Source organism: Patagioenas fasciata, chromosome 1, assembly GCF_037038585.1.
Source record: "Patagioenas fasciata isolate bPatFas1 chromosome 1, bPatFas1.hap1, whole genome shotgun sequence".
Classification (NCBI taxonomy): domain Eukaryota; kingdom Metazoa; phylum Chordata; class Aves; order Columbiformes; family Columbidae; genus Patagioenas; species Patagioenas fasciata.
This window is the reverse complement of record NC_092520.1, coordinates 33,806,375-33,831,264: the sequence shown is the minus strand read 5'-3', so window position 1 is coordinate 33,831,264 and position 24,890 is coordinate 33,806,375. Positions and strand designations below refer to the sequence as shown.

Below are 24,890 nucleotides of genomic sequence, written 5' to 3'. Positions count from 1 at the left end.
GATTCAATAGGTGTTTAATAGGCTATAGTCAAGATATCTTTTCTTCAAAGAATCCTTAAAAATATTATGTGTTTTAAATTGGATGCAGTTGAGTCTTGGTCATAATTTTATACAAGTAAAAAATCAAAAGCTGTATCTTTCATAAGATTTTTCTTCCTCCACTTTCAATATCATATTAAAATATTTATAGCATTTCCAAACATCTTTCATCTAAAGACTTTCAAAAAATCCTTACAATTTCACTACCATTGTTTTGAAATTAAGGAAGTACTTTGGATTTTGGTTCCTTGCAGTACCTTGCATGCAAAGCAATCAAGTTCTGCTGCAAGACCAGCTGTTCCTCCCTCCTCCCATTTGAACAGCTTCTATATTTACGACAAGATTTCTTCTTAAAAGCTACTGCAGGCAGCCAGCCAGGATTGTAAGTTCTGTCATGCAGGCTAAACGCACACGGACATAATAGTATCTGGGAAAAAAAGTCAGCTTTCAAACAATCTCATTGCTTTTGCATTTTACACCCAAAAAGCTTACCCAGGCGCTGTTACTGAGGTAGTCCAGACTCCCAGAATATCCAGGTTGGTCGTTGCTATTATGTTGTGTTTTGTTCTGGAGTCGGTCCAGGAAAGCATTATTTACCCTTAAAATACAACAAAAAATAAATAATGATTGAAGCTAGCTGAGGAGTTCACAAACTTTTGAATTTTAACATTCTCTGAGTGGTTTTCCCTTTTCTCAGTTCAATACCCATCTTCCTATGTTTTTCAAGCCTCTGTTGAATAACCATGGAGTGGCATGAAACTGTGTGGATTCTACTTTCATTTCACTAGGTACATCCTTATCCCGTGATCAGTCTGTTTTAATTAAAAGGTATACCTCAGTTGCTGTGAGAAATGCACCAAAATTCCCTGCAGAAAGAGGACCTGCACACCACCACCCACATCATCCAGGAGGTGAGCTATTTCAACAATTCACCTGAGGTAGTTTTTCAGCCTTCAGTACCCAAGGTTTGTTTCTAGAAATACTGATTTGCTAATGCATATGAAAAAAAAAAATACTTAGTTTTGTTACTAATTGAGGCAACTTGTGTAGCTGACAATTTTCCCTACCATACAGCTTTGAAATCAACTCTGAGTCCTGCATCCAGCTCTGGAGCCCTCACTACAGGAAAGACATAGACCTGTTGGAGAGGGGCCAGAGGAGGCCACAAAAACGGTCAGAGGGCTGGAACAGCTCTGCTGTGAGGACAGCCTGAGAGAGTTGGGGTTGTTCAGCCTGGAGAAGGCTCCAGGAAGACCTTATTGCAGCCTTTCAGTACTTAAAAGTGACCTATAACAAAGATGGGGACAGACTTTTTAGCAGGGCCTGTTGCAATAGGACAAGTGGTAACAGTTTTAAACTAAAGGAGGGGAGATTTAGACTAGACATGAGGATGTTTTTTTAATTTTTTTTACCATGAGGATGGTAAAACACTGGCCCAGGTTGCCCAGAGAGGCGGTAGATGCCCCATCCTTGGAGACATTCACAGCCAGGCTGGATGGGGCTTGGAGCAACCTGATCTAGTTGCAAATGTCTCTGCTTATTGCAGGGGGATTGAAATAGACGACTTTGAAAGGTCCCTTCCAACCCAAACTGTTTGATGATTCTGTGATTCTAGCATTTTCTTGTACTGCTCTGTCAATCTGGAAATCATGTGCACATACAAATACATTTTCCTTCAGTATGCTTAAAATATTTTCAAACCTTCTGAAAACTGTTTCTTTTTTCCCCCCTCGTTAATGCTTAGGACTGACACACATGCTTAGACATGACTGTTGTTTTAATGTTTTACAACGCTTTTTGTAAGAATGATGTAAAATGCAAGATACTGGATTATTTCTATCTAGGGACATGAGACGAACTGAATTGAAAATCCTTCATTAACTTCTATGGGTAATTATCTCAATATCTTTGCTAGAGACAAAAAGAAATGAAAACAGTATGGAGAGTGATTGCCTACAGAAGTAATTTTTTTTTATATATTTCCCTAATGATAGAAAAAGAAAGAAACAAATGGGGCTTTTACTTTTGAGCCTGAGTGTTATTTCTTTTTACTAGCAGAAAACAAAGCTGAGAATAAAGCTGCGCTTCAAGATAATGGAAAGTCAGTTAAGTGACAGAGGGCAAGATGAGAAGCGCTGAGCACAGAGAGGGCACAGCACCAAGCAATGCAGCTGCAGAATGCCTGGCTGCACGGCAGCTTCTGTCTGTATTGATATCGAATCCCATGTTTAGCTCTGCCTGTTAACCCCAGTGACAATCAACCACAAAACGTGGCAGGGACAAAGTGGCCCATTCTAAAATAAAGCAGAAATAAATAGATAGATAGGTAGATAGATAAAATGTTTTCCAGCTGAAATTACTGTACTAGATAAAATGTTTTTCCAGCTGAAACTACCGTACTAGTAGTTATCCATGAAACTATTAATACTTTCTACCCTATGCTATATCGTACGCTGATAGGATAAATAAAGTGAAAAAGGCACTCTGGGTCACACTGCCTTACAGTGAGCAGCTGTAATGATGGATATTAGTGGCTCATTGGAAAGCAAAGTTAAACCAGAGGTGAGTTCAGGGATCCTCATTGCAATTGTCTTCTAAATCATGAATGCCTGCAATTTCAGACCCTTTCCAGATAAGAATTAAAGCGTATTCTCGCATTTTTGCGTCATACCTCCTTTGTTCATTTTGATGTGCTCTTGTCCTGGCTTCCTCTTCCTGCTTTTTTTTAAATTCCATTAATTCAGTCTGGGAATGATACAAGTGAAAAAAACAAAACAAAACAATAAACTTAGTTTTAATTAACACACCAATATTGCAAACCAAATTAATTCCAGGCAGTGTTAACTTCAGCTATAAAGCCATGTGCCATTCCCAGAACTTTTCTCAGTAGCATTTTATTTTTGTGACAGTACTATGTTAAAAACTGAGTTCATTTTTTCCATTCAGTGTTCCAATTGCTAAGTCTTGTTTGTGCCTTAAAAAGTGGGAAGTTACAGGATTCAGACATTTATAGTCTGGGTATGCCAGACACCAGTCTGCTTCCTCTTATCCCAACCCATGGGTTTGAATTTCCTTATGGGTCCAAGGGAGAAGACAGCCAAAGTCATCTAGCAGGAGCAGACATAGCCATTGCACCTGTTGGGTATGAAGGAGACATGGCCTTCACCTCCTGCCTCCATGGAGCATGAGAAGATGAGAAGTTTGGTATGTAGGATGGTGTGCTACCTCCAGCTCCCTGGGGCTCCCCCAAGGCTGAGTGAAGGGCAAATGGTACCTCTTGTTGCGGTGAAAGTGTGTGCAAGCTCCCAGCATTGCAGCAGCCTACCATCCTTACCTTATGTAATATTAAGGTATATAAATGGTGTCAAAGGGAATTATTTTCAGAGGAGAGCTTGCTCATGCAATTTTAGCCAGGACTGTGAAGGAAACACAGCTTGTATGACTCTGTTCTGCTTGTCTGCTTGTTTGTCTGGCTCTTGCTCCCTGCAATGCACCCAGGAATTGAAGATGTAGATTTTTCTGCAAGGAAAATTTGGCTTGCAGGGTGAGGGGGAAGGGATAGAAGCAGACCTATCTTTCATATTTTCCATAGCAACTGAGCAGCAGTAGGAATAGGAACTAAAATAAAGTTATGCAGTTAGATAAAAGCTTCAATAACTGAATGGAACTACAAAAGTTTTTTTTAAAAAAATCAATTTAAGTGGAACATTAAATAAAAACTATGCAATAAATATATGAAGAAAATCAATAACTATGAATGTGTTGTGTATCAATATTTGTCTAGCCCTAAAAGAAGAAACAGGATTAAGAAATAAAAAAGCCAACCTTAATTTTCACTGTTTTAAATAACTATTCAACCTGAAAATTAAAACCCAGTATCTGACTTTCCAATACGTTAAGTCCTCTCTCAAAATAATGTTCTGAAATATATTGTATGTATATGATGTAGTGTTCAAAGTGTACTGAAAATTTCTAAGTCAAGCAATACATACTAAAACCCATTCTGAAAAGGAAAAAAAAAAAAGGAACTGACGATACCAATACGTTTTATAGCTACACTGTGCTAGGAGGTACACACAAGACTGAATTCTCAATTACTTTAACAAATACCAGTTTGAAACAGAAACGAGTCAACATATATCTGAGGGACAATTATTGGAGCCTATAAAATACATATTATTTGCAGTAGGTTTGTAAGTAGTGCATTACTCTGTGCAATAGGTAGCAGCGACTGTGAAGTCAAGGAGCATTTGGAACTGTGTACCAAGCAAGAGCAGCCTTAGAAGCAGCCAACACCTTCTTTGCAATCTCTGGAAATCATTAAAGAGTCTAAAGCCCTACATGAGTCCCTTAAACCAAATTCATAAAGTGTAGGCATGCTAATTCATATCTGTAGTTATTTTCTTTATGGAGGAATAAATGTAAAAAATAAAATGGCTACAGGTCTTACACCCAACAGGACTGGATTTCAAAGATTTTTCCTCTGTATAGTTCCTGGGAATAAGCATATAAATAACAGAAAAGCAATTAAGAGCTTCTTTTTCCCCCCCACCTTTTTGTTTCCAGCATCATGGTTGCTAGAACACTGTGAAATGAGGACACTTATCCCCAACATGTAAAGAAAGATATCTGTGAGGGGGGACTGAGTCACTTCTCCAGCTCTAGTAGAAACTCAATGTGTGAAATTTGTTGCACTAAAATTCTGCTACTGGGGAAATAGTTTAACATTAATTTGGATGTTAGCAACAGCAGAGGCATAGCAAGAGGCTCAGTATGTGCTAATATGTTTTCGATATATTTGCAGCCAATGCTGCGCACAGTCAGACCTGGAGCCATGACAGACAGCACAGCAGGGTGCTATCACCTTGCGCAGATGAACTTTATGTGGATATGATACCCAAATTCACGTCAAAGGGACTACGGTGGTTCGGATGCATTTCAGAAGATGGAGTTCAAACTTGTAGTTAGGGCATGCCTGCTTTTTTAGACAATTCAAAACTCTTCAATTAGGTGGTTAGCAAGGAAACAAGGAAGCATACAGACTTAAGAGCAAATTTGAGTGCTTCCACATCCCCTCTGGGTGCATTAGGAAAAGTGTGACCAGCAGGTCAAGGGAGGTTCTCTTCCTCCTCTACTCTGCCCTGGTGAGGTCTCATGTGGAGCACTGCCTCCAGTTCTGGGCTCCCCAAGTTTCAGAAGGGCAAGGAATTACTGGAGGGAGTCCAGCGGGGGGCTACGAAGATGATCAGGGGCCTAGAGCACCTTTCCCATGAAGAGAGACAGAGAGGGTCTGTTCAGCCTGGAGAAGAGAAGGCTGAGAGGGGATCTTATCAATGTTTATAAATATCTAAAGGGTGGGTGTCAAGAGGATGGGACCAGACTCTTTTCAGCGGTGCCCAATGATAGGATGAGGGGCAACAGGCACAGATTGAAGCACAGGAGGTTCCACCTGAACATGAGGAGAAACTTCTTTACTTTGAGGGTGCCAGAGCACTGGAACAGGCTGCCCAGAGAGGTTGTGGAGTCTCCTTCTCTGGAGACATTCAAAACACATTCTTGCGTGAACCTGCTTTATTAGGTGGGTTGGACTAGATGATCTCCAGAGGTCCCTTCCAACCCCAACCATTTTGTGATTCTGTGATTTGGGAAGGCAAGGCAGAGAGGTCTTGATTCTCTAGGAAGAGACTATTCAAAATCTGATATCAACATTAATACCTCAGTAAGATTACTTCTGCCTGAAAGAGAGGAAATTGGTTTCCTTAGCCTGTGACATCAGGTATCATGATCAAAAAGTGCTCTGCACATTTGTCCAAATGAAGAGGCGAGCAGGAGCTAGTCATCCAGATGCAAATAGCCTTGAACTCAGGAGATAATTGTCCTGTCCAAATTTTACAGCTTGGCTCATCTCTCTCACAATATTTGCAAACAGTGAGTAAATCACTTTTTCTAAAGAGAACCTCTGTGCGTAGGCTACAAGTAATCAATGTATTTAATTGGTTTCACAGCATGTAAAAATGATACAATATGCAAACTGTTGATGTATAATTACCTTCCTCCGTTGTTCTTGCTTCATTTCCTCTAATCTTCTGTTTTCATCCTCTCGAAGAGCTTGCTTATAAGCATGGCTCCTAGTCTATTGTTCAGCAGAGAATATAAACATATTGGTGTGGGGAGAGGGGGGACCAAAATCCCAAACCTTATTCCCAAGTCTTTATACAGGTAATTAACAAAACAGAAACGGTAGAATGATTCCAGTTACTTAAGAAAACAGATTAGTCTCAAGACTAGAATTTAAACAAGAAGTGGTTTAATGTCTCTCAGTCATTCAATTTGGCTGAATGTCCATCTGCACATCACAACAAGGCAGCCACAGCACATGCTGCTCTGCATCCCAGTGGCAAGCATGAAGATATTCTGAGCAGTCAGAAAGCACAATCAGGATACGTGACAGTGAGATAGGGTATTCTGGGAAGAAGGAAAAGTACTAAAAATATTACCAAGATAACAAAGCAGAAGGGAGGCATGGTAACAGAGGGGAACCCAGGATTATTTCCATAGGAGTATTGGAAAGGCATTTGTGGAGGTAGGTAGGACAACAGAAGCTGAGAGATCAGGTTTGCTGAAATATTTGTGGGGCAGTCAAGAGAGCTGAAAATCTGAACTACACATGATGAATAAAGTGTTCAGCTGTGTAGGTTTTTATTATGGCTAGCCCTGTTGTTTCACAAGTTGCAGATCTTAGCAAAGAGCCAGCCTGCCATTAGGATCTTATAGGATCCTTAGGATCTTATACATAGGAATTTATACTGTAAAGTCTTTGAGCAGGGACAGAGCATAGCACACTAAATAATGAGCCAGTATAATTTAATACAAGATCTATGCAGGTTTGACTTTAGTGAGGAATTTGCTGCAGGTCTATACAATGTTCTCAAATCTTGATATATGCATGCAGAATGATACCATTAAAACGACAGGCACATAATTTGCTAAAAAGACTGAATACAGAAAGCAATTATTAATAGCTCAATTCTGAGTTGGGAGGAGTTGTTACATGTGTCCAGGGAGACTCATTCCGTGTGCAATATTATTCATTACTCTCCATAATGGCTTGGAGAATTGTGTGGAGTGTACGTTAATCAAGTTGGAAGACAATAAAAATCTACACAGGATTGGGAACACTTTGAAAGACAGGATTAAAATTAATTATGAGCTTGATTAAATAAGCAAGCCAAAAAAGTCACCAATGACAGAGTCACTCCAAAGAAGTCAAATTTGTTCATGCACATCAAGTAATACTTGACACTGATATTTGAACTAGGTATGCTAAATTAATATCACCATCAAAGAAATTATGTATGGGAAAAATTCAATCAACATTGCATTGTCCCAAACTTTTTTTAGACCATTAATTTTAAATTTAAAAAATCACATACATCTGTGCCCCCCTTTTAACATGCATGTCAGGCACTTCCTACGCTTATCACACTTCACTATTTAAATACATTGGTTGAATCTTTTTAATTACTCCGGACAAATGTCAGGTACAAGATAACATGAAAATTAGAGCTCAAGTTTTCTCACTGGTTTAGCATTTTGGTAATATGCCAAGTTTATTTAGATAACAGCTATTGGTTACGTGCCTCAGATTCCTCATACAGCGTACAGAGGCTGTGCATATGCCTACAGACTGTACCTCACCCAAGTTGATTGGGAAGACATTTTGCAAACTGCATTGCTGCATTATAAGCAAGTGATTAATTGATTCACAAAACTATAGAAGTGGTGCCATGCAAAAGACATCAGCTAGTATTAAAGAACAGTACAGGATCCATGGGTGACTTCAAGATATTCACACAATCTATAGATTTACAAAATCTAGCACAGGCAAGGTCCTGATTCATGGCTAACCCCAATGATTTTGGTAATATATAAATATAATAAGATTTCTGCCTCTCTTTTTGAGAAACTTTATTTATAAATTAGGGCTGGCAACACTTTGTGACCTCAAAAGAGAGTTGCAATATTGAACTAGTATCTTAAAAGACTTTCACAATGTTCATTAAGCAGAAAAGCCTATGCATAAGCAAACAGGATGTACAGCTGTACGTGTCTACTACAAGCTGCTGGTCACACTATACTCCTAATGGAAAATTATCAATATCAGAACACCCTCCTCAGACAATTTTCACCCTTGCTGGTAGTCCCTGAAGAATTCACAAGGACTAAATAAACATAAAGACTGACTTTTAAGTTTGTAAAAATTCTGACAGGTATAGACACGAGGCTGATGACTCCTTCTTTGTCAAAGGGCCTTAGCCTCACATTTTTTCATTATAGCACAAGCGCCTCCTAAAAATGCACTCAAATTTAATGTGTAAAAACTTTAGATGTTTTTAAAGCTATAAGCTATGGAAAATATTGAAAGATTGGACCAGATTTCCTACACTACTGCATTCAACTCTGGGGCCTCCAACATAAGACAAACATGGGTGCATGGAAGCAAGACCTGGGTGGGGGGCCACAATAATGATCAGAGGGCTGGAACACCTCTCCTATGAGGACAGGTTGATAAAGTGGGAGTTTTTCAGCCTGGAGAAGAAAAGGCTCCAGGGAGACCTTATAGCAGCCTTCCAGTACTTAAAAGGGGACATACAAGAAACCTGGAGAGGGGCTTTTTGCAAGGGCATATATCGTGATAGGGCAAGGGGTAATGGTTTTGAACTGAGAAAGGGTAGATTTAGATGAGATATAAGGAAGATATTCTTCACTATGAGGGTGGTGAGACACTTAAACAGGCTGCCCAGAAAGGCTGTGGATGCCCAACCCTGGAAGTGTTTGAGGCCAGGTTGAATGGGGCTTTGAGCAAACTGGTCTAGTACGAGGTATCCCTGCCCATGGCAGGGGGGCTGGAATTAAATGATCTTTAAGGTCCCTTCCAACTCAAATCATTCTATGATTCTATGATACGGATAAACTAAGTATTTTATCTGCTTGGATGCTAGTGAAGCCAAAGATAAACTATGGTGTGTAATTTGGCACAACTTATTGAGGAACCCCTCAAAAACTGCAAAGAGAAAGGCACACATAGGTAGGTGAAGCAGCTAAAAGTAGGGCCTGTACACCTGAAAGAACTCTGTGTTCCTTCACACATCCACCCCTTTCTGCACAGATATGAAGACACCACACCAAAATGCTGAAATCCAAGCCAGTCCTGGGGACATGAGCTCACTTGTCTTTGCAGTTCAATGTTCACACCATACAAAAAGCTGCAGCGCTGTGTCTTTCCAAACAAAGAACAAGTTCCTCACTGTTTAGAGTGTCAGATGCTTCAAGAGGAAGGTAGAAGTGGTTTCAAAACATCTTTTCTCCCTTCATCTTGCTTGTCTGCCCAGGACTACAAAATAGAGTCTGAAAGTCTCTCGCCTGCAACCGACCTTGTGCCCAGAAATGCTGGGCAGAAGTTGGTTCCTTCAAGCTGTACATCTGCCCACATACACTAAGATTTCTTTAGGATTTTCAGAGACACAAAATGACCCGAGGAATAAAAGCACAAAGGAACCTGTTTTCAGTATCACCTTCCCTTTCCATGCAATGAAGACCAGGAGGAGATACCAGAGGCAAAACGGAGCTGTCATATATTCTGTTTGCAGCAATCCCTATAATGAAGGGTCTTGCACACTTTTAAGGTTTCTGAGGAAATACAGAGGTAAATCTTTCCATCTCTTTACTTAACTGTTGATGTTCAAAGCCGTATACAACAGAGGGCTGCCCAGATCCGATAATTCCAAGTTTCTGCTGACTAAGGACTATTTCTTGGAACAACAAGTTCTGTCCTGTTCTCCGTCTTTCACCAATTACAAGCCTCCCTAAAGGAGAAATGCTTCTGTCTCAGAGTTAGTATTCATCACCACAAGTTTTTACATCCATAGGAAAGCTTGGTTTAGACACAAAGAGACTAATCATATGTGAAAAAAACCCAAACTTCTGAGGCAATTAGAATAATGAAACTTCAGCGAAACTTCATCTATTTCATAATTACATTGATACTTACCAGGCTCATTCAAACTAGGAAAACGTCACTAAACAGTCTATGGTATCATTTTGGGGATTCAGTGAGAAATTAGCTTGTCTTCTGCCTAGATTTTCAATGCAGTAAAACACCTGCTGACATGAACTAGTTGAGATTTCATAAAAGCTTGCCACCAAGAGGTGTGTACAGAGCACATTTAAGATTCTGATCTGACCTTAGAATATAAATCTGGCTCTCATTTATCAGAGAGAGATCTGTGAGTAATAAAGGCAGTCTCCTACTTTGTAGGATACTCTGCCAGGGTGTAAGAGACAACGCAGGCAAATCTCATTCACCAGAAAGACTCCTTTGTACTCACTGACTTATGTCTAGGCAATTAAGCTCAATTAGAATATTTTAATATTACACTACTGACAGCACCTGGAAAGCTGACAGAAAATATAGCACATGCCATGGTTTTGCTTACCCATGCTGTAGATTCTGGGCCACGAGCAGCAATCTGACAGGAATCACTCTTTGGCAAACCCAAGTCCAATCTGTTCACTAATTCATTGGTTTTGCTACGAAGAAATCCAATCCAAATAGAATTGTTAGTGCTTCCATAAAAATAAATACAGCTTTTTATTCCACTCTTGGAATCTAGCCTAGACATTTTATCATACAACTGCTGAAAAACATCACAGGTGGAACAAAAGGTTATGGAGACAAAATTAAACGGGACAGAGGATACAGAACCTATATTGTGGATAAGACATTTGCTGGGAGGACTTTTTAAGCAAACAGCTCTTGCCATTTGCATATTTGGGGTCTACAGTGGCCATGCTTTCTTTACTTGTTGTAAAGCTCCTAAAACACAGACTCACATATCATTGGACTCCATCAGAATGCAATTGCTTCACTGAACTCTTGCAAATCATTCTACCAGATCTATAAATCTCGAGTAAGTTATTTAAAAGATTATTTTAAGGAATTTTCTTTCATGATTAATACAATGGAGCCTTACAACAGATTACTTCATCAAGCAGAGAGACTTCAAAGCATTATATATCATTGAAAAAAAAAAAAAAGCTTGTCTTTAGTTGATGCAGAATTGCACAACATTGCCGCTTCTTATTCTGGCAAGGGCAATTTCATTTTTCCAATTGCATCCCTTATAAACCAGATTTTCAAAGTAGCATCACTTTGCTCACAGTTTTAATCAGTTGCCGTTAAACAAAGTCACAAGCAACAACATAAACAGATGTTAAGGAGTTTCAGAGTCATGACTGGGAATCAGTTTCCTAACCTGCAGTCCCAAGAATATCTATTCAAGTCTTTGCTCACTCAAAGGAAGAGTTAGAAGAAAGAAGCAATTTTATTTCTGCATACTGCTGTTGAAAGCATGAAAGTACCAAAGTTAGAGCGGAATGAGCGCTTCAAGAGGCATTTGACACAAAGATTTTCTCTGCTAACAGGGCAAACAGCTAGTTCTGCAGGGGAGAAGATACCACTACCAAAGACAGCTACTTAACCTTGGAGAAAAAACCTTGGATGCCAAAGCATGATGATGACTAACTGCTGAAACACTACCAAGCATGTTTCTGTCTTTCACTCCACGTTCTGAAACAGTGAGTAGACGCATGTTTGGAAAATGCAGAAAAAGAACAAGAACTCATAAGTGCTCCTCTGCTATTCTACACAATAAATAATAATAAAAAAACTGTTAGCACTTCAGGTACAGACTACTTGCTCAAGCTGTAGCAAATTATGCTTTGAGAGGCTCAGCATTCCCAGTTCACTCCCTTTCCTTCATCACCTGGGCAGTTAACATGGATCTCAGCCAATGAACAATACAGAAAAAGACAAGTGAAAAATAAAGTTCCCCAATACACAAAGCACCTGTACATCAAGGTTAAATAAATTAGTAGTCTTCTTATGCAAGTGTTAAGTACACACTTGTGGAGTGGTTTTTTTTCCATGAAAGATGAGTGGTTGAGTGGTGAGATTGCACAGAATAATTTTGGGAACTTGATGTTTTAGATCGCAGATTTTGTGTTACTCTACCTATGCTAAAACTGCTAAAAGAAAGACTAAGAACTTCTACAGAAAATCTGGATAGATTTGAGAAGGTTGAAACTCTGCAAAGAAATATCTGGCAATCTGGGGGTATACCTGGATGTCCTAGTTCCTTATGGGTGGCAAAAGAATGACATGGGGTATGTGGAAGTTCTTATTATTTGCATAAAAATGGGGTGAAGGGTGAAGATACTGCAATTCCCAGATCAGCACACTGATAGATGAAAAGCTATCTCAGTTTCAGTATTAGAAAAGATTATTACAAGACTGGAAGCTTCTCAGCAAGATTGTACACTGCCTTTGAACACAGAAAACACCCTACTAGACCAAATTAAGTAACACATTAATAAAGTGCCCCTAGCAGAAGAAAGTGACTCTGGTTTCTGAACCTGACTAAAGACAAACTCAGTCAAGTCAGTCCTATATGCTAATTTGTTGTGTATAATCTTTATGGAAACCCAGCAATGCATCTGAAGTTGTCAGACTCTCAAAATATTGCCTGAATGTTATTTTTCATAATATTAGACTTATAACAACGCAGAGCATAGCATAAGCCATGCTGTAGAGAAAGGGGAAAGTCAAAGAGATGACAGTTCAATTAATGTTCCAGTGAGGAAAACATTATCCCCAGAAGGCGACCAGCATATCGAAGTGTCCATAGGTGTTTCATGTTCAGACAGTTGGAGCAACATCTCACTCACTTGCTAAAATTTTAAGGGCTAATAAAAGACATCAATAAAACGTGTTCCTCTAAAGTAATTATTAACAAAGAAAGAAGAGCATGAGCCAAAGAAATTCCTTTCCATGCAGCAGCATCCTGATACCCTTCAAAAACAGCTAGGCTAAAGGAGACACAAAATTTAGACAAACCAAGAAGATGGCACGCTCCTACCAGGCTACTAACCCAAGCTCTGACAATCTCTAGGCATCAAGCTGGAGGGAAGACAGATCTTCAGAAGTGCTGGTTAAACCGGAGCAACCATATGAGGCATATAGGCTACTCCCATACTGGTACATTTAATAGCACCAGGCAATACTCTTAGCATGGGAACTCAGCCTTCTATAACGTGGTAACAGCTCCCGGAATAGTTCTGACCTGTTCCAAATAGCACTTGCCCAAATAACTCCTGGCTGCTGTCTAGGAATCAATATCAAACACAAGTAACTCCCAACAGGCACTTTGGATACAACTGGGCAGTTTTTGTTTTGGGAGGTAAAAATGTCTGCTAGCAACAGAAGCAGGCAGTCTTAGGCTTGTTGGCCTCAAAAGTGATAGTGATTGACAGTGTATAATTTATTAGTACAGATGCAGCTGTGGGGGTGTGATGCTCAATACTGGATTCGGGGGCTGAAAAAGTCTTAAGGGCTGTCATAGGAAAATAATGACTTTGCTGCCAGGGTCGTTGAGAAATGTGTTGGGAGGGGTCAGGCCATGACTGTGGAAATCAGTCCCTGTTGCAGATGCTTTCTGTGGGTTCTCAGATACACAGCTTTACCTTTTCACAACTATTCTTCAGGCAGAGTCCTTTCTTAAAAGCTGTTAGGTAAATGCATATACTTGAAGCTCAACAAGCACACGTAAAATGCAGAAACATGAATTTGCTAGGTATTCCACTGAGAACTATGTAATTTTGGGATTTAGAGCTGGCACCCTGCACCCACAAGCCACTTGTAGATCAGGTAATCCACAGGCATTTCTCACTGTTTGGGACTCAATGCGTGCGCTGCCCACACTTCCACTGGGGTGAGACATGGGGGTGGATGTAGAAGTCAGAGTGAGCCGAGGTTCCTCTGGCCTAGGTAGGAGCTGCCATGCTCTTACAGGGTCACCAGCCTCAACAGCCGAGAAGCAGAAAGCTCCAAAGTTGACCCCAGCGTGCAACTGTGGAAGATCCGAAAACCCACAACTGATCTTGTTGCAGGACCTGAGGTCTAAAATCCTGTGCAGAATGAGGTCTTTAACTTTGTGTGTCATCTGGTCTTAACTTCTGTCACATCTGTAGGGCAAACAGAAGAGCCAGCCCTTGAAAGGATTCATCCTTAGAGACATGAGAAAGGACATGGACTCAGTCTCCAGAATCTGCTTCCACCCAGGAGCTGCACAGCACCGCTTGCTAAGCTTTTCATTTGAGACTGTATTCCTCTCAGAACAAAGATGTAAAGAAAAGAATTTTTCTGCCTACACATAAAGTTCTTGGATGTAAGTCTGGTTTACAGACTAACATTAAAAATGCATAAATTAAAAAGGCTTTTTGTAATCTTCATTACTGCTTTCCAGTGCCCAGTGGCACCTAATTCTTTTGCTTTAATTGATGGATATTGAAATGCCAGGATACAGAAAAATACACTGGCTTTTATGCCAGTGCTTTTGGGCGAAAAAAAAAAGCAGCACGATACTTTTGCATATAACATAAACCTATTTCTCTTGACAGGTTTTAGAAGATAACGGCCACTCTTATTACTACTGAAAAAAAGACACCTCCTGAAGTTGTTTTCTCAAGCTGCGGGATCTCCAGCATTACAATTGTGCTCTAACGAATGTCCACAAGTATGCTAAGAGACATTCAGAAACAGCAATAAAAAGTAAAAAATAAAGAATCACAAGCCAGGTAAATCACTATAGCCATTTCAGAGAGGAGACAACATGACTAGTGACTAAGACAACAGAAGCAGCATCTAGTCCTGAATGATATGGACACATCAGCCAGTAAACAATGCTAAAGCAGTATTTCGCCATTTTCTTCCAATTCAGCTGAAAAACTAAGAACTGTGCATAATGCATACATAGCGTTAGTTTCACACATTTGCCCAGAAGTTTCACGATGTTTTTTTAAACAAAAGCCAGACTCCCCTGCTCAAAAACAAAACCAAAAAATCAAAACTGAATTTCATTCAAGACACATCTTTTTGCAGCACCAGCAAGCAGCTCTATACTTTCGGTGCCACTTTGACATATTTAACAGGCTAAGCACAATAACTTCCTCAACTTGCGTGGAAATTAATATCAGTTGCTTAATTCTACCAAAGCCTACCCCCCAAGAAAAACTGCCTTTCGTTTCAGTAAGGTCTATGGCAGGTGGACTGATGGGCTGATGCCCTTGTTCCTTTCTCAGCGAGGGCTCTGCTTTGTGTGTTGTCAGATGCATCCTGGTTGGGCACCTGTTCTGACCCACAAGCCAGGCTGGATGGTACTAGGGCCATTTCTGCTCCTCTGGCACGTGGCCTAACAACATAAAATGTTAAAACAGAGGAAATTCCAGACATTGATGCAAAGGTTGATGAGATTGTTGTCCACTGATGCAGGTTTCCCACAGATTCTGTGTTAGGAGACAGAGAAGGAGACCCCAAAGTGAGGTGTAGTTGGGATTTTCACTAATAAGAATAATTTGCTGAAGTGGGAATGAAGCTGAAGAGCCAATAATACCACTTATGAAAATAATCCCACCAAAGGTACATATTTCAAAATGAAGCTGTTAAGAAAGTTGCAAGTGGCTTTTGCTGGTGTAGGGTTACACATGCCTCCTCTCACATCCCCTCCTCTTTGCAGAGATTTACCGCGGCAAGAAGTTTAAAAGGTTTAAATAAGTTCAGACAGCTACAATCAGCTGCCATGTTTCCCACAGCTGGGTCATAACAAGGAGCTAAGTAGAAAAAACATCTCTGTCTGTCAGCAACAAGCACACTCTCAACTGTGGGTCTCCTGTACCTCAACTCTAACACACACCTGCAGGACAGAGTCTGCTTTTGGGCAAGAAATAAAAAAAACATACATCAGGTATGTGCCAAATGGTCAGCATGAAGTAATGTCCATTTTTTGGTGTGGGTGGGGGGATTCATCATTTGCTGGAAGCTATAAGGTGAAAAATTACAACGTGCAATAATTAACCCATTAAATTCCTGTTGATGGTTCTGTTATGCCCTTTACTGGGAAGAAAGGCCAACCTCTGGGTATTTAGTTCACTCGCTTTCCAGCACAAACCCTTCCAGCAGCCACATACCAAGCTTAATACAGAATTCACAGACTTGACTGGGAGGGATCCACAAGCATACTAAGTAGGACTTGGACAAACCTAATGATAGTGATCAAAACTCTGCTATCTTTGGCTGGTAGGCTTTCTTGTTTGCACGTTCCTGAGTTTGTGTTCCTGTTCTTGGCGATAAGAACAAAAAAATGTGGTATTAGTTCATTTTAGATATAAGGCTTCAAGAAAGCATAAAAATAGGTTTAAAAAAAGAAAAAAAAAAAAAAAAAGGGGCAACTTTCTCAGCAGAATTATTTCCATCACTTCCCACCCACGCCAAAAACCAATCTTTCCTGTCAAGCCACTGCCTTTTTTTTGTTTTCCTGACTGGATGAAATAATGCAGCTGGGATATTCTTTCCTCCCACCAACTCATCCAACATTCTTGGAAGTTATTTTAAACATCAAGTTTCATCTATTATCTGAAGTAATAAGCATCAATCTAGTTTTAAGGAAAATGCAGGTTTGTATATGTCTATTGCATAGATCTTCCATTCTGTGTGCTCCATCTGCATGTGCAATCTGCTTCTATATTTTCAGCCAGCTTGCATGGGCAGATTAATGCATACAATTAGAAAGCAACCTCACAGGCGTTCAATAAACTGCCTTCATTATTACACTCAAGAGAGTCCCTTTGGATGTCTATAAAAGCCTAGTTTTCTGCCTGTTAGCTAAATAATTGACAATGTTTAAAATAATCAGGAGCAAATGAACAAAACTAAGACCATTGTGGTGAAAAGAAGCAAACAAAAGATTTTCAAGGCTGCAAAGCCTTTTTGTGTGAGCCCTCTTTCATTCTCTCTGGCAACCTGTATTAGAAGTCTGGTCAGGTTTACATTTGCACTTCTGTGGGGAAAATTTGTTACCAGCCTGCTGTTTGAACCACACATCACAGGAGACTGAAAACAGGCAAGGACACTAATATTTATCCTGTAAAAATAGATAAATAAATAAAAATTCTGTTTTGATTCAGGTTTTAGCTTCTTGCCTTTTATGACTTCTGAGAAGACTGCTTTGGCAGACAAGCATATATCAGCTTGGTTTGGTGAACCTCCTGTGTTGTGTTTGGAATATGCACTTAGAGACACTATGGCAAATTCTGTTTCCAGCTCCAAATTCTGAGCAGAATATATTGAGTGCACACATGTACCCGAGAGCAGCAGTGCCAGGAATTTTTACAGGAGTAAAACTTTCACAAAAACAGAGGCACAAAAATGTAGCAAAGGGAAGGATGAAGTGATACAACAGCCATCCTGTACTATTAAAAAGTAACCCTATGTTCTAGACTGCTTTTCCCATTACATAAAGAGGCAGATGGCTATTAGAAAAGCGGTGAACCACATCCAACACTACTGTTTCTGGGAAGTTGAATCCAAATTAAATAAAAGTACCTTACTAGAAAGCTGGGTTAAAACCATATGGTGAGACACGCTACAGTTCAGGCACAAATTCAAACAGCCTGCACAGCAAGTCATAGAGAAAAGCAAGTCATGAGGTATCCATCCCTCATTACTGTTTAAATGGCAATTTTTGTGTCCTAACTAAAGAGCTATGTCCTGAAAAGTTCTGGGTCAGCCATTTAACCTCTTCATAATTTCCATTTTGAAAGATAGACACTCAGTCCTTTCCTCACAAGGATTAGCAACTGCAAAATATGGGCTACAGAAGCATTCATTCCATTTTAATGTACTCTGACAGAAACACAGTCTCTACCACAGGCCATCAAAGCAAAATGCATCCAAGACACCATAACTCACAAATGAAATAGAGTCCTTTCTTCTAAGTAGTTTCCAGCAGAAAAGCGCACATGTACTCTTTAGTTTCTAGATCTGGTTTCTGCAGAGGCAGAACCACAGTGACACTATCACTGATAAATCCCTCAAATGCTTCTCCTCTGTTAGTACAAACCACAGTAATCCTGCCATGCAGTTATTCCCCCAGCCCAAAGTCTGCTCCTGTGTGCTCTTCAGGCCTTTTATACACAGCTGCTTTAGGAGATACCTTGTGAGTTTTGTCCGTGTTAGTCACCTAACAAAGCTTGAGTGTTCTTGAGTCAGAGGAGATGCTGATCCCAAAAGAGAGAGACTTGCAGACTTTTCCACAACACTCTGCATGTGTGTCTAGATCTCATTCTCACAAGGCACAAACACATACTAAAGCAGCTGTGATAACAGATACAATTGACTTTCAAGGGCCAGTTGTACACAAATAAGTTAACGAGGCTTTCAAGAGATAGGAAATAACTGTATTCTGCAGACAGTGGACAAGTTTGCAGACAATTTTTCCTTTTGGTATACACTTCCTTCGTGTTACAACCTTTGAAAGGGGATTTCAGTGAGAAGCTCTTGTTTTTAATAGTGACAGGAATTTAATCAGAACAATGAACTTCTGGTCAGTATAATATTTTATTGTTAGAGTATGTTAATGACATTAGAATCTTAAGTGCCTTTCCTTATCAAACAGAAGCGGCACTTCATACAAGAGAGGTACTGATTGGGCTGTGCCCCATGGAAGCCAATACAGCTAGAGGTGATGATCAATTTTAAAAGGTTTCCCCGCTAATGAGATTGCTGGTAGGCATTGATCTTCTCAGGAAATTGTGATATTGCAGCTACAGATGCTTACAGAGGGCAGACTAACAAGGCAGCTTATCTTTTGAAATGGCTCCACAGGCCATGACTTTGCAGAGGTCATTGTTTTATATGCAGTGCATGACCTCCCTTCCCCTCTCTCTCAGCAAGCAGGGAAGGAGATCAAAATACTCCAGCAGAGACAGCGAGGAAAGGGGCACAACCTCATATTTGTTCTCTTCGTCTCCAGACATAAGGTCTTGGATGATGGAAGTAATGAGTCACTTGGTTTTGCATAGTAGGCAAAAGCACATCTTTAAATACCAAGCACTTTTATGCAAACATGTCTCTAATAACCAATAGATAGTACCTCAGTGGAGTTACTTCACAAGATCTGAGATGTCGCACAGTACTTTCCATTACTCCTGGATATTGTGCTCCATAATGGCAATGTATCTTAGCAATGCAACCTCAACAACATCCAGAGGTAAAGATTCCTCTGCCCACCAGAGGATTCCTTCAGACCAGGGAAGACACCAGGGGCACACTGTACAGTGTGGGAGGTTTTTACCCAACTGTGGGGGACTATGGTGGGTCCATGGATTCCCTGGCAGAGGGCATGGGAACAGAAATTAGCCTTGAAGATAGTAAGGCCTACCCGTGAGAAAGATGGGAGTAACAGAGTATCCGGAGATGTTAGAGATGTACCTGTAAGAAAGAAGGGAGTAAAAGAGTAACATTGATGATAGCAAAAACAGCCAATGAGATGTTACTGCTGTAACTTGTAACCAATAGTGAAGAGACACATGAATTGGTAAAACTGTATAAAAATGCACTTGTGGCAATAAATGGAGCTACTACTCTCATCCTGGAAGAACTTGGTCTATGCCATTTGTCCGTCTCAACCATGACACCCAACCGCAGTTGCATTCACTGTAGGTAAGTTCTCATCTCACTTTCTTCAGGTGCAGTATCTACAGGGCCCTCCTGGTGTATTTTCAATATAGTACACACAAATAATCTTCTGATAGTTGAACATAATCTCAAGCAATGGAGCTCGACAGTCCATCTTTATCTTCAGTTGCACCAGTCAGTTTGGTTTCCTAAGATAACACCAGCTGAATGCTTGTAAGGCTTTCCTAAATCAGTGGACAGAACGGCTGCCAGCTGGTCTCCTTCTCAGTACCCAGGCACCCTGAGCTCCTAAACCACCTGGGGACCACCCACATGAAGGTGTTTCATAGGCTTTGGGCCTGCTTTTGACAGCACAAAGCTTAATTTTAATGGAAAAAGTGCTGATCAGCAGAATTCATTTCACTCTATGCAGAAAAAGGTACAGACAGGGAAGGTGAGGGAAAGGAAGAGATATATCTCTGTTTATAACTGCATAAACCTTAAGACAAAAATCATATTAAATGGAAGACAAGAACCTTGACAATCCCCTCAGGAAAAAGCAAGTCCCATAACTGAGGACACTGCGCTGAAAAGACCTGATGATGTTGCTGAGTTAGGCTCAAAGATCATGAAGGTACTCAAGTCTGTTGGAACCGGCAGAGACCTAACACTACACAGGGTCTTCAGAAATCCTGAGGAATCAAGGTGTGTGGTGGGGAAATCCACACTGGGACACACAGAGGACAAAGAGCAGACAAAATACAAATATTTAGAGACAAACATTGGCAATGTATTTAAGGAAAGAGCTGTACCTAAAGCCAAATAGGCAGAAATAAAATGAAAAAGACAAGAAAGGTTGAGATCAATGAGAAAGTACTAAAATGTCTATACATTAGAGAACAGAGTTCAGGCAAATGATGAAAGAACCGGAACTACTAGCATGGGACAAAAGTGACTCTTTTAAAGGTCACAGAGAAGGGAAGAGCAATCAATCAGGCTAAGAACACAGATGAGTAATTTCATGAGCCAAAGATGAAAATGGCAAAGATGACTTAAACAGCATTGTGTGATAATTATGGATCAGTCAAAAATAAATAGATAGGGTAGAGTGAACTGGCAAGGCAGGACCTTCACTGCCAACGGAATTAGTTATGTCAGGAGTTAAGCCATATCTACATCTGACTTTAAGGAGGTATTCTTGGGAAACAGATCTTCACAGCAGATCTCTACATTTAAAAGCTGTAAGACTATGCAAAATAAAGGAAGTCTGCATTATTTCCATGAGAGTTAGATTTCTTTAGTAGCCAATACAATAAATAGGTGGAGATGTAATTTATATCCTTGTTTCAATAGTTAGTCTTGGACTGAATTATCACATATTGATTCAGTTAGAGAAAGCACAAAGTCATTCTATAATTCACAGTTTTCATTTCAAAGTGTATGTTTCAAGAAGCTAAAAGAAATCTACTAAACCAAATTTCTCACAGAATAAGGTATGGAGGAGTCTCAGAATATTTCACAGAATCACAGAAGTAGTTGAGGCTGGAAAGGACCCCAAAGCAGAACCACCTAGAGCCAGGTGCCCAGATCTTGTGAATGTCTCCAAGGATGGAGACTCCACAACCTCTCTGGCAGCCTGTACCCATGCTCAGCCACACTCGCAGTAAAAACAAGTGTTTCCTGATGTTCAGGGGGAACCTCCTGTGTTTCAGTTTGTACCCACTGCCTTCTCGTCAAAAGTTTCAAGCCAAAAAGTGAAAGAACAGCAACAGAAGCCAAACCCTTCCTGAGCCCTGAACCAGATAAAAGCAAACAAAAGAACCACAACAACCACCAAAAAACCCCACCAACCTCAAAACAGAAGGACAAGCAGATGAGGAATTTTAGGTACTAATTTTCAAACATTACTTACTAATACTGATCTTCAAAGAACATCTCTCTTCTTTGCATTTCTTGTTGCTTTTTTTTAACTTCAAGTCTCTCTGCCTGCAGGATTAAAAACAAGAAAACATACTTGAGATTTCCAGTAAGCCAGAAACATATATTGATTATTTCAATTCAAGTATTCTGATGTTCTGCTTTTTAAAACAACTACAGCAGTAGTTTGGTACAGAAGTGACCCAATCTCAGATGTAAAAGTATTCAGACATGACCAAACAGTTCCTAGTTGAGAGACAGAAAACTGCACTGTGCTCCCAGCAGACCCATTTGTCCACATGAAGGGCCTTGTGAGCCTTCCCAGTTCTGATGCCACAGCACTGTTGGGGCCATGTCTTGGTACAACTGATTCAACACCAGTCCTAGCAAGAAGGTAGAGGACATGAACCCCCCCCCCCCGCCCCAAAGCAGTTGATAGTCTTGTAGCACTGAAAGCACAGTGATACAAGTACATGTAGCTATGCACATAGACCTGTGGCCTTCAGGAGTACTATGTACTGACCAGTTGAATACACGCTAAGATGGAGAAAGTGCAGTCATTTATACTTAACCAGTGTTATTCTCCTTCAGATACCATGCCCACTGCAAGAGCTGACCCAGTCCTTGACACAGAAAAGTCCTTTGGAAACCTGGATATCCCATAAGTGATTAAGTCCTTCAATATAAAATTGCACATAATTTCCAGTGAAAGGTTCATCTAAGCTTCTCCACCCTCCAACTTCAAGTAGAATAAAATATTAAAGCAGAAATAGAGAACTTGCTGCAACAGTAACATGTAGCTCAAGCTAAATTCAAGCCAAAAAGAGGTCAGCCAATTTTTCTTTTCTTTTTTTTTTTTTTATGTGTGTGCAGGCTGTACGTAGGTCCAGTGGGAAGAGCAGTCAAAAGGCAATTCAGTGTATTAAAAGCACAAATCATAAGTGCCAAACTGAGATTTCAGCCCTGCTATATTTTGAGCACAAGCCCTCACACTGCAGTTGGTGAGGGGATGCTCCTACATGACAGCCCACCCGAGGTTTGCAATGACTAAAGTTGAGCAAACTGCAACCTCTGGTTCTCGCTCTGCTCAACACTCACCCCCAAAATGAAAAAAAGTAATCGTTTAGTAACCCAGCAACCAGGCATTGCTCTAAATGATGTGCCCTGGAAATTTCAGACAATATCTTGCAGTGATGAGAAGGGAGCTGTAGATGTCAGAGCCCCAAATCAGGGAGCTGACACTGCACCTGGCTGGAGGTATTGTGCAAGACCAGGTAGAATGTGTGTGTGTAAGGGGGAAAGTGTTGTTAAAAACAAGGCTGTAACCCTCACCCCAATAATTTCTTCTTGTCCTGCAATCAATAATATTTCAGAAAAACTACATTTCTACTGGCAGTTACTCAACTACTTTGCCTTCAGTGATTTCAGGGTGGGTATTTTATAATTGGATAAAGAATCACTGTCTGGAAGAGATTTGCAAAACAAGTGCAAATTCTTCCTCAGCATATATTGGATTAAGAAGAATAAAATCCTGTCAGATGTCTGCAGATAGGGAAAGAGCCACTACGTTGTATAACAATATAAACTGTTGGAAGGCAAATAACTTACAAGTTATTATTTGCAAAAAGCCAATGGAAAAATAAACAAAAGGAGAAAGACGAATCTCTGAATAAGATGTCCAGTTGCTCATTCGACATGCTGAGACAGTGGTAGAATGCATGAAGTACTGACGCAATTAAAAAAAAAAAAAAACAACAAACAAACAACTAAAGTAAGGAATATCACCCAGCAGTATAGGTAAATTTTGATAGTGTTCAAGGGGTATCTTCTTTGCTCCTAACCCCTCTATCCAAAGACTAATGATTTCTTTGTTTAGTCAAAATACTCCCACCTCTCTGTGCAACTTAACAATTCACAGGGAACGAAAGAAGAAGAAAGGAAGACTGTTGGCATCTATTATTGTCAAAGGTGAAGTTGACACTCACAGGACACCAGCAATAGCTCCCAACCTTTTCCCCACCACTGCCCAACACTGAAAGCTGATGCCTTCACCTCTGAAAAAGCATTTGACATGACCTCCACCATCACATTGCGAGGTTCGTGAAACTTCAAACCCAAAGCTCACTGTGGTCTAGCTTCTAGCTAGCAGAATACAGTGGTATTAACTTTGATAAATACGATCCTTCAATATAACTCTATGTCTTCTACTAGATAAAAAGGAAATATCCTATAATTGTTCTACCACCAAAACAGTGCCTGAAGAAAACTCTAGCATATTGAAATTATTTACTTGTGACTGGTGTGACTGTTTTCTACCATGGAGGTTTAACCTGGGACCCCTGCTTAGGATGTGTACAGATGACAGGCAACGAGACTGGGACATTCTAATGACAATCTATCAATAGACAATGCCAAAACACTCCACATTTGGCACAACCTTCAAAAACAAAGCCAAGAGTGGAACATCTGTGATATTGAAGGTAAACATGTTGAAAAGCATTAGCAGAAGGTCTGTAAAGTGCCTGGTTTTAACAAATTCCCCAAAAAGGCTATTCATGCTGATTAACACAGTCAAATTAAAAAGCACATGATTTGATAAAGAACAAAATGAAATTACAGCTTCTTCTAAATAGAATAGTTTCTAAAGATGTCAGGACTCTTACTACGTAATCTAAGAGCAGAAGAAAACTGCACGAAGTAGAATTACACTGACTTCAGATGTTTTGCCTCTTCTAATATTCAGTCAAGATTTAGAATATAAAAGGAAAGGCTAAAGGCAGGGTAACAGGAACAAAGAGGTTGAATGACAGGAACCAGAAACACCCAGTGCACTGGCTATTTTGTACGGAGCACAAATGCAGAAAGCTTAAAAAAAAAAAAAAAGCCAGCTCTTAACCATTTGCTTATTTTTAGGGGGAACTTTGACTGTCCTTTCATCCAAAAGGTACAAATGAAGTTATGGTTCAGTCTGGTCAAAATCTCTGATGTGAAGGGCTGCGCAAAAGATACCCAACTGCAGATGCCTGTTACTAATGAGCGAATAATAATGATACTTCCCATGTACTCTCACTCTTTCTGCACCTCAGACATGTATCTCAGCACTAGGGACAAATATAGAAATATGGACTCCCTGGCTAATGTTACAGAATGTCTCCAAAAAACGCAAATCAAAGCGGTCCTCAGGACAAGCTGCCTGACATGGAGTGCACATGATCCTAAATTCCATTCACCCCTACACACAGAGACTCAAGTACTAATTCACACAAACAGGTCCTGTGGAACACAGAACGAGGGGGAAGAATCCACCTTTCTTCTCTCTGGGAGCTGAAGAGAGACAAGGCAGATGCCAAGAGCATTGGTATTC

General features: G+C 40.2%; 1 protein-coding gene across 2 annotated transcripts in view; it reads right to left on the bottom strand.

The window, feature by feature from the left end:
- EPSTI1 (epithelial stromal interaction 1) overlaps window positions 1-24,890 on the bottom strand; it is a 50,729-nt gene that overhangs the window by 6,370 nt on the left and 19,469 nt on the right. For both annotated transcript variants that reach the window (XM_071803636.1, XM_071803637.1), the window contains 5 exons: window positions 21,522-21,595; window positions 10,536-10,629; window positions 6,089-6,172; window positions 2,711-2,784; window positions 532-637 (listed from right to left, as the gene is read on the bottom strand). In XM_071803636.1, the coding sequence (XP_071659737.1) occupies window positions 532-637; window positions 2,711-2,784; window positions 6,089-6,172; window positions 10,536-10,629; window positions 21,522-21,595 (432 nt within the window). The remainder of the gene's footprint in view (window positions 1-531; window positions 638-2,710; window positions 2,785-6,088; window positions 6,173-10,535; window positions 10,630-21,521; window positions 21,596-24,890) is intronic.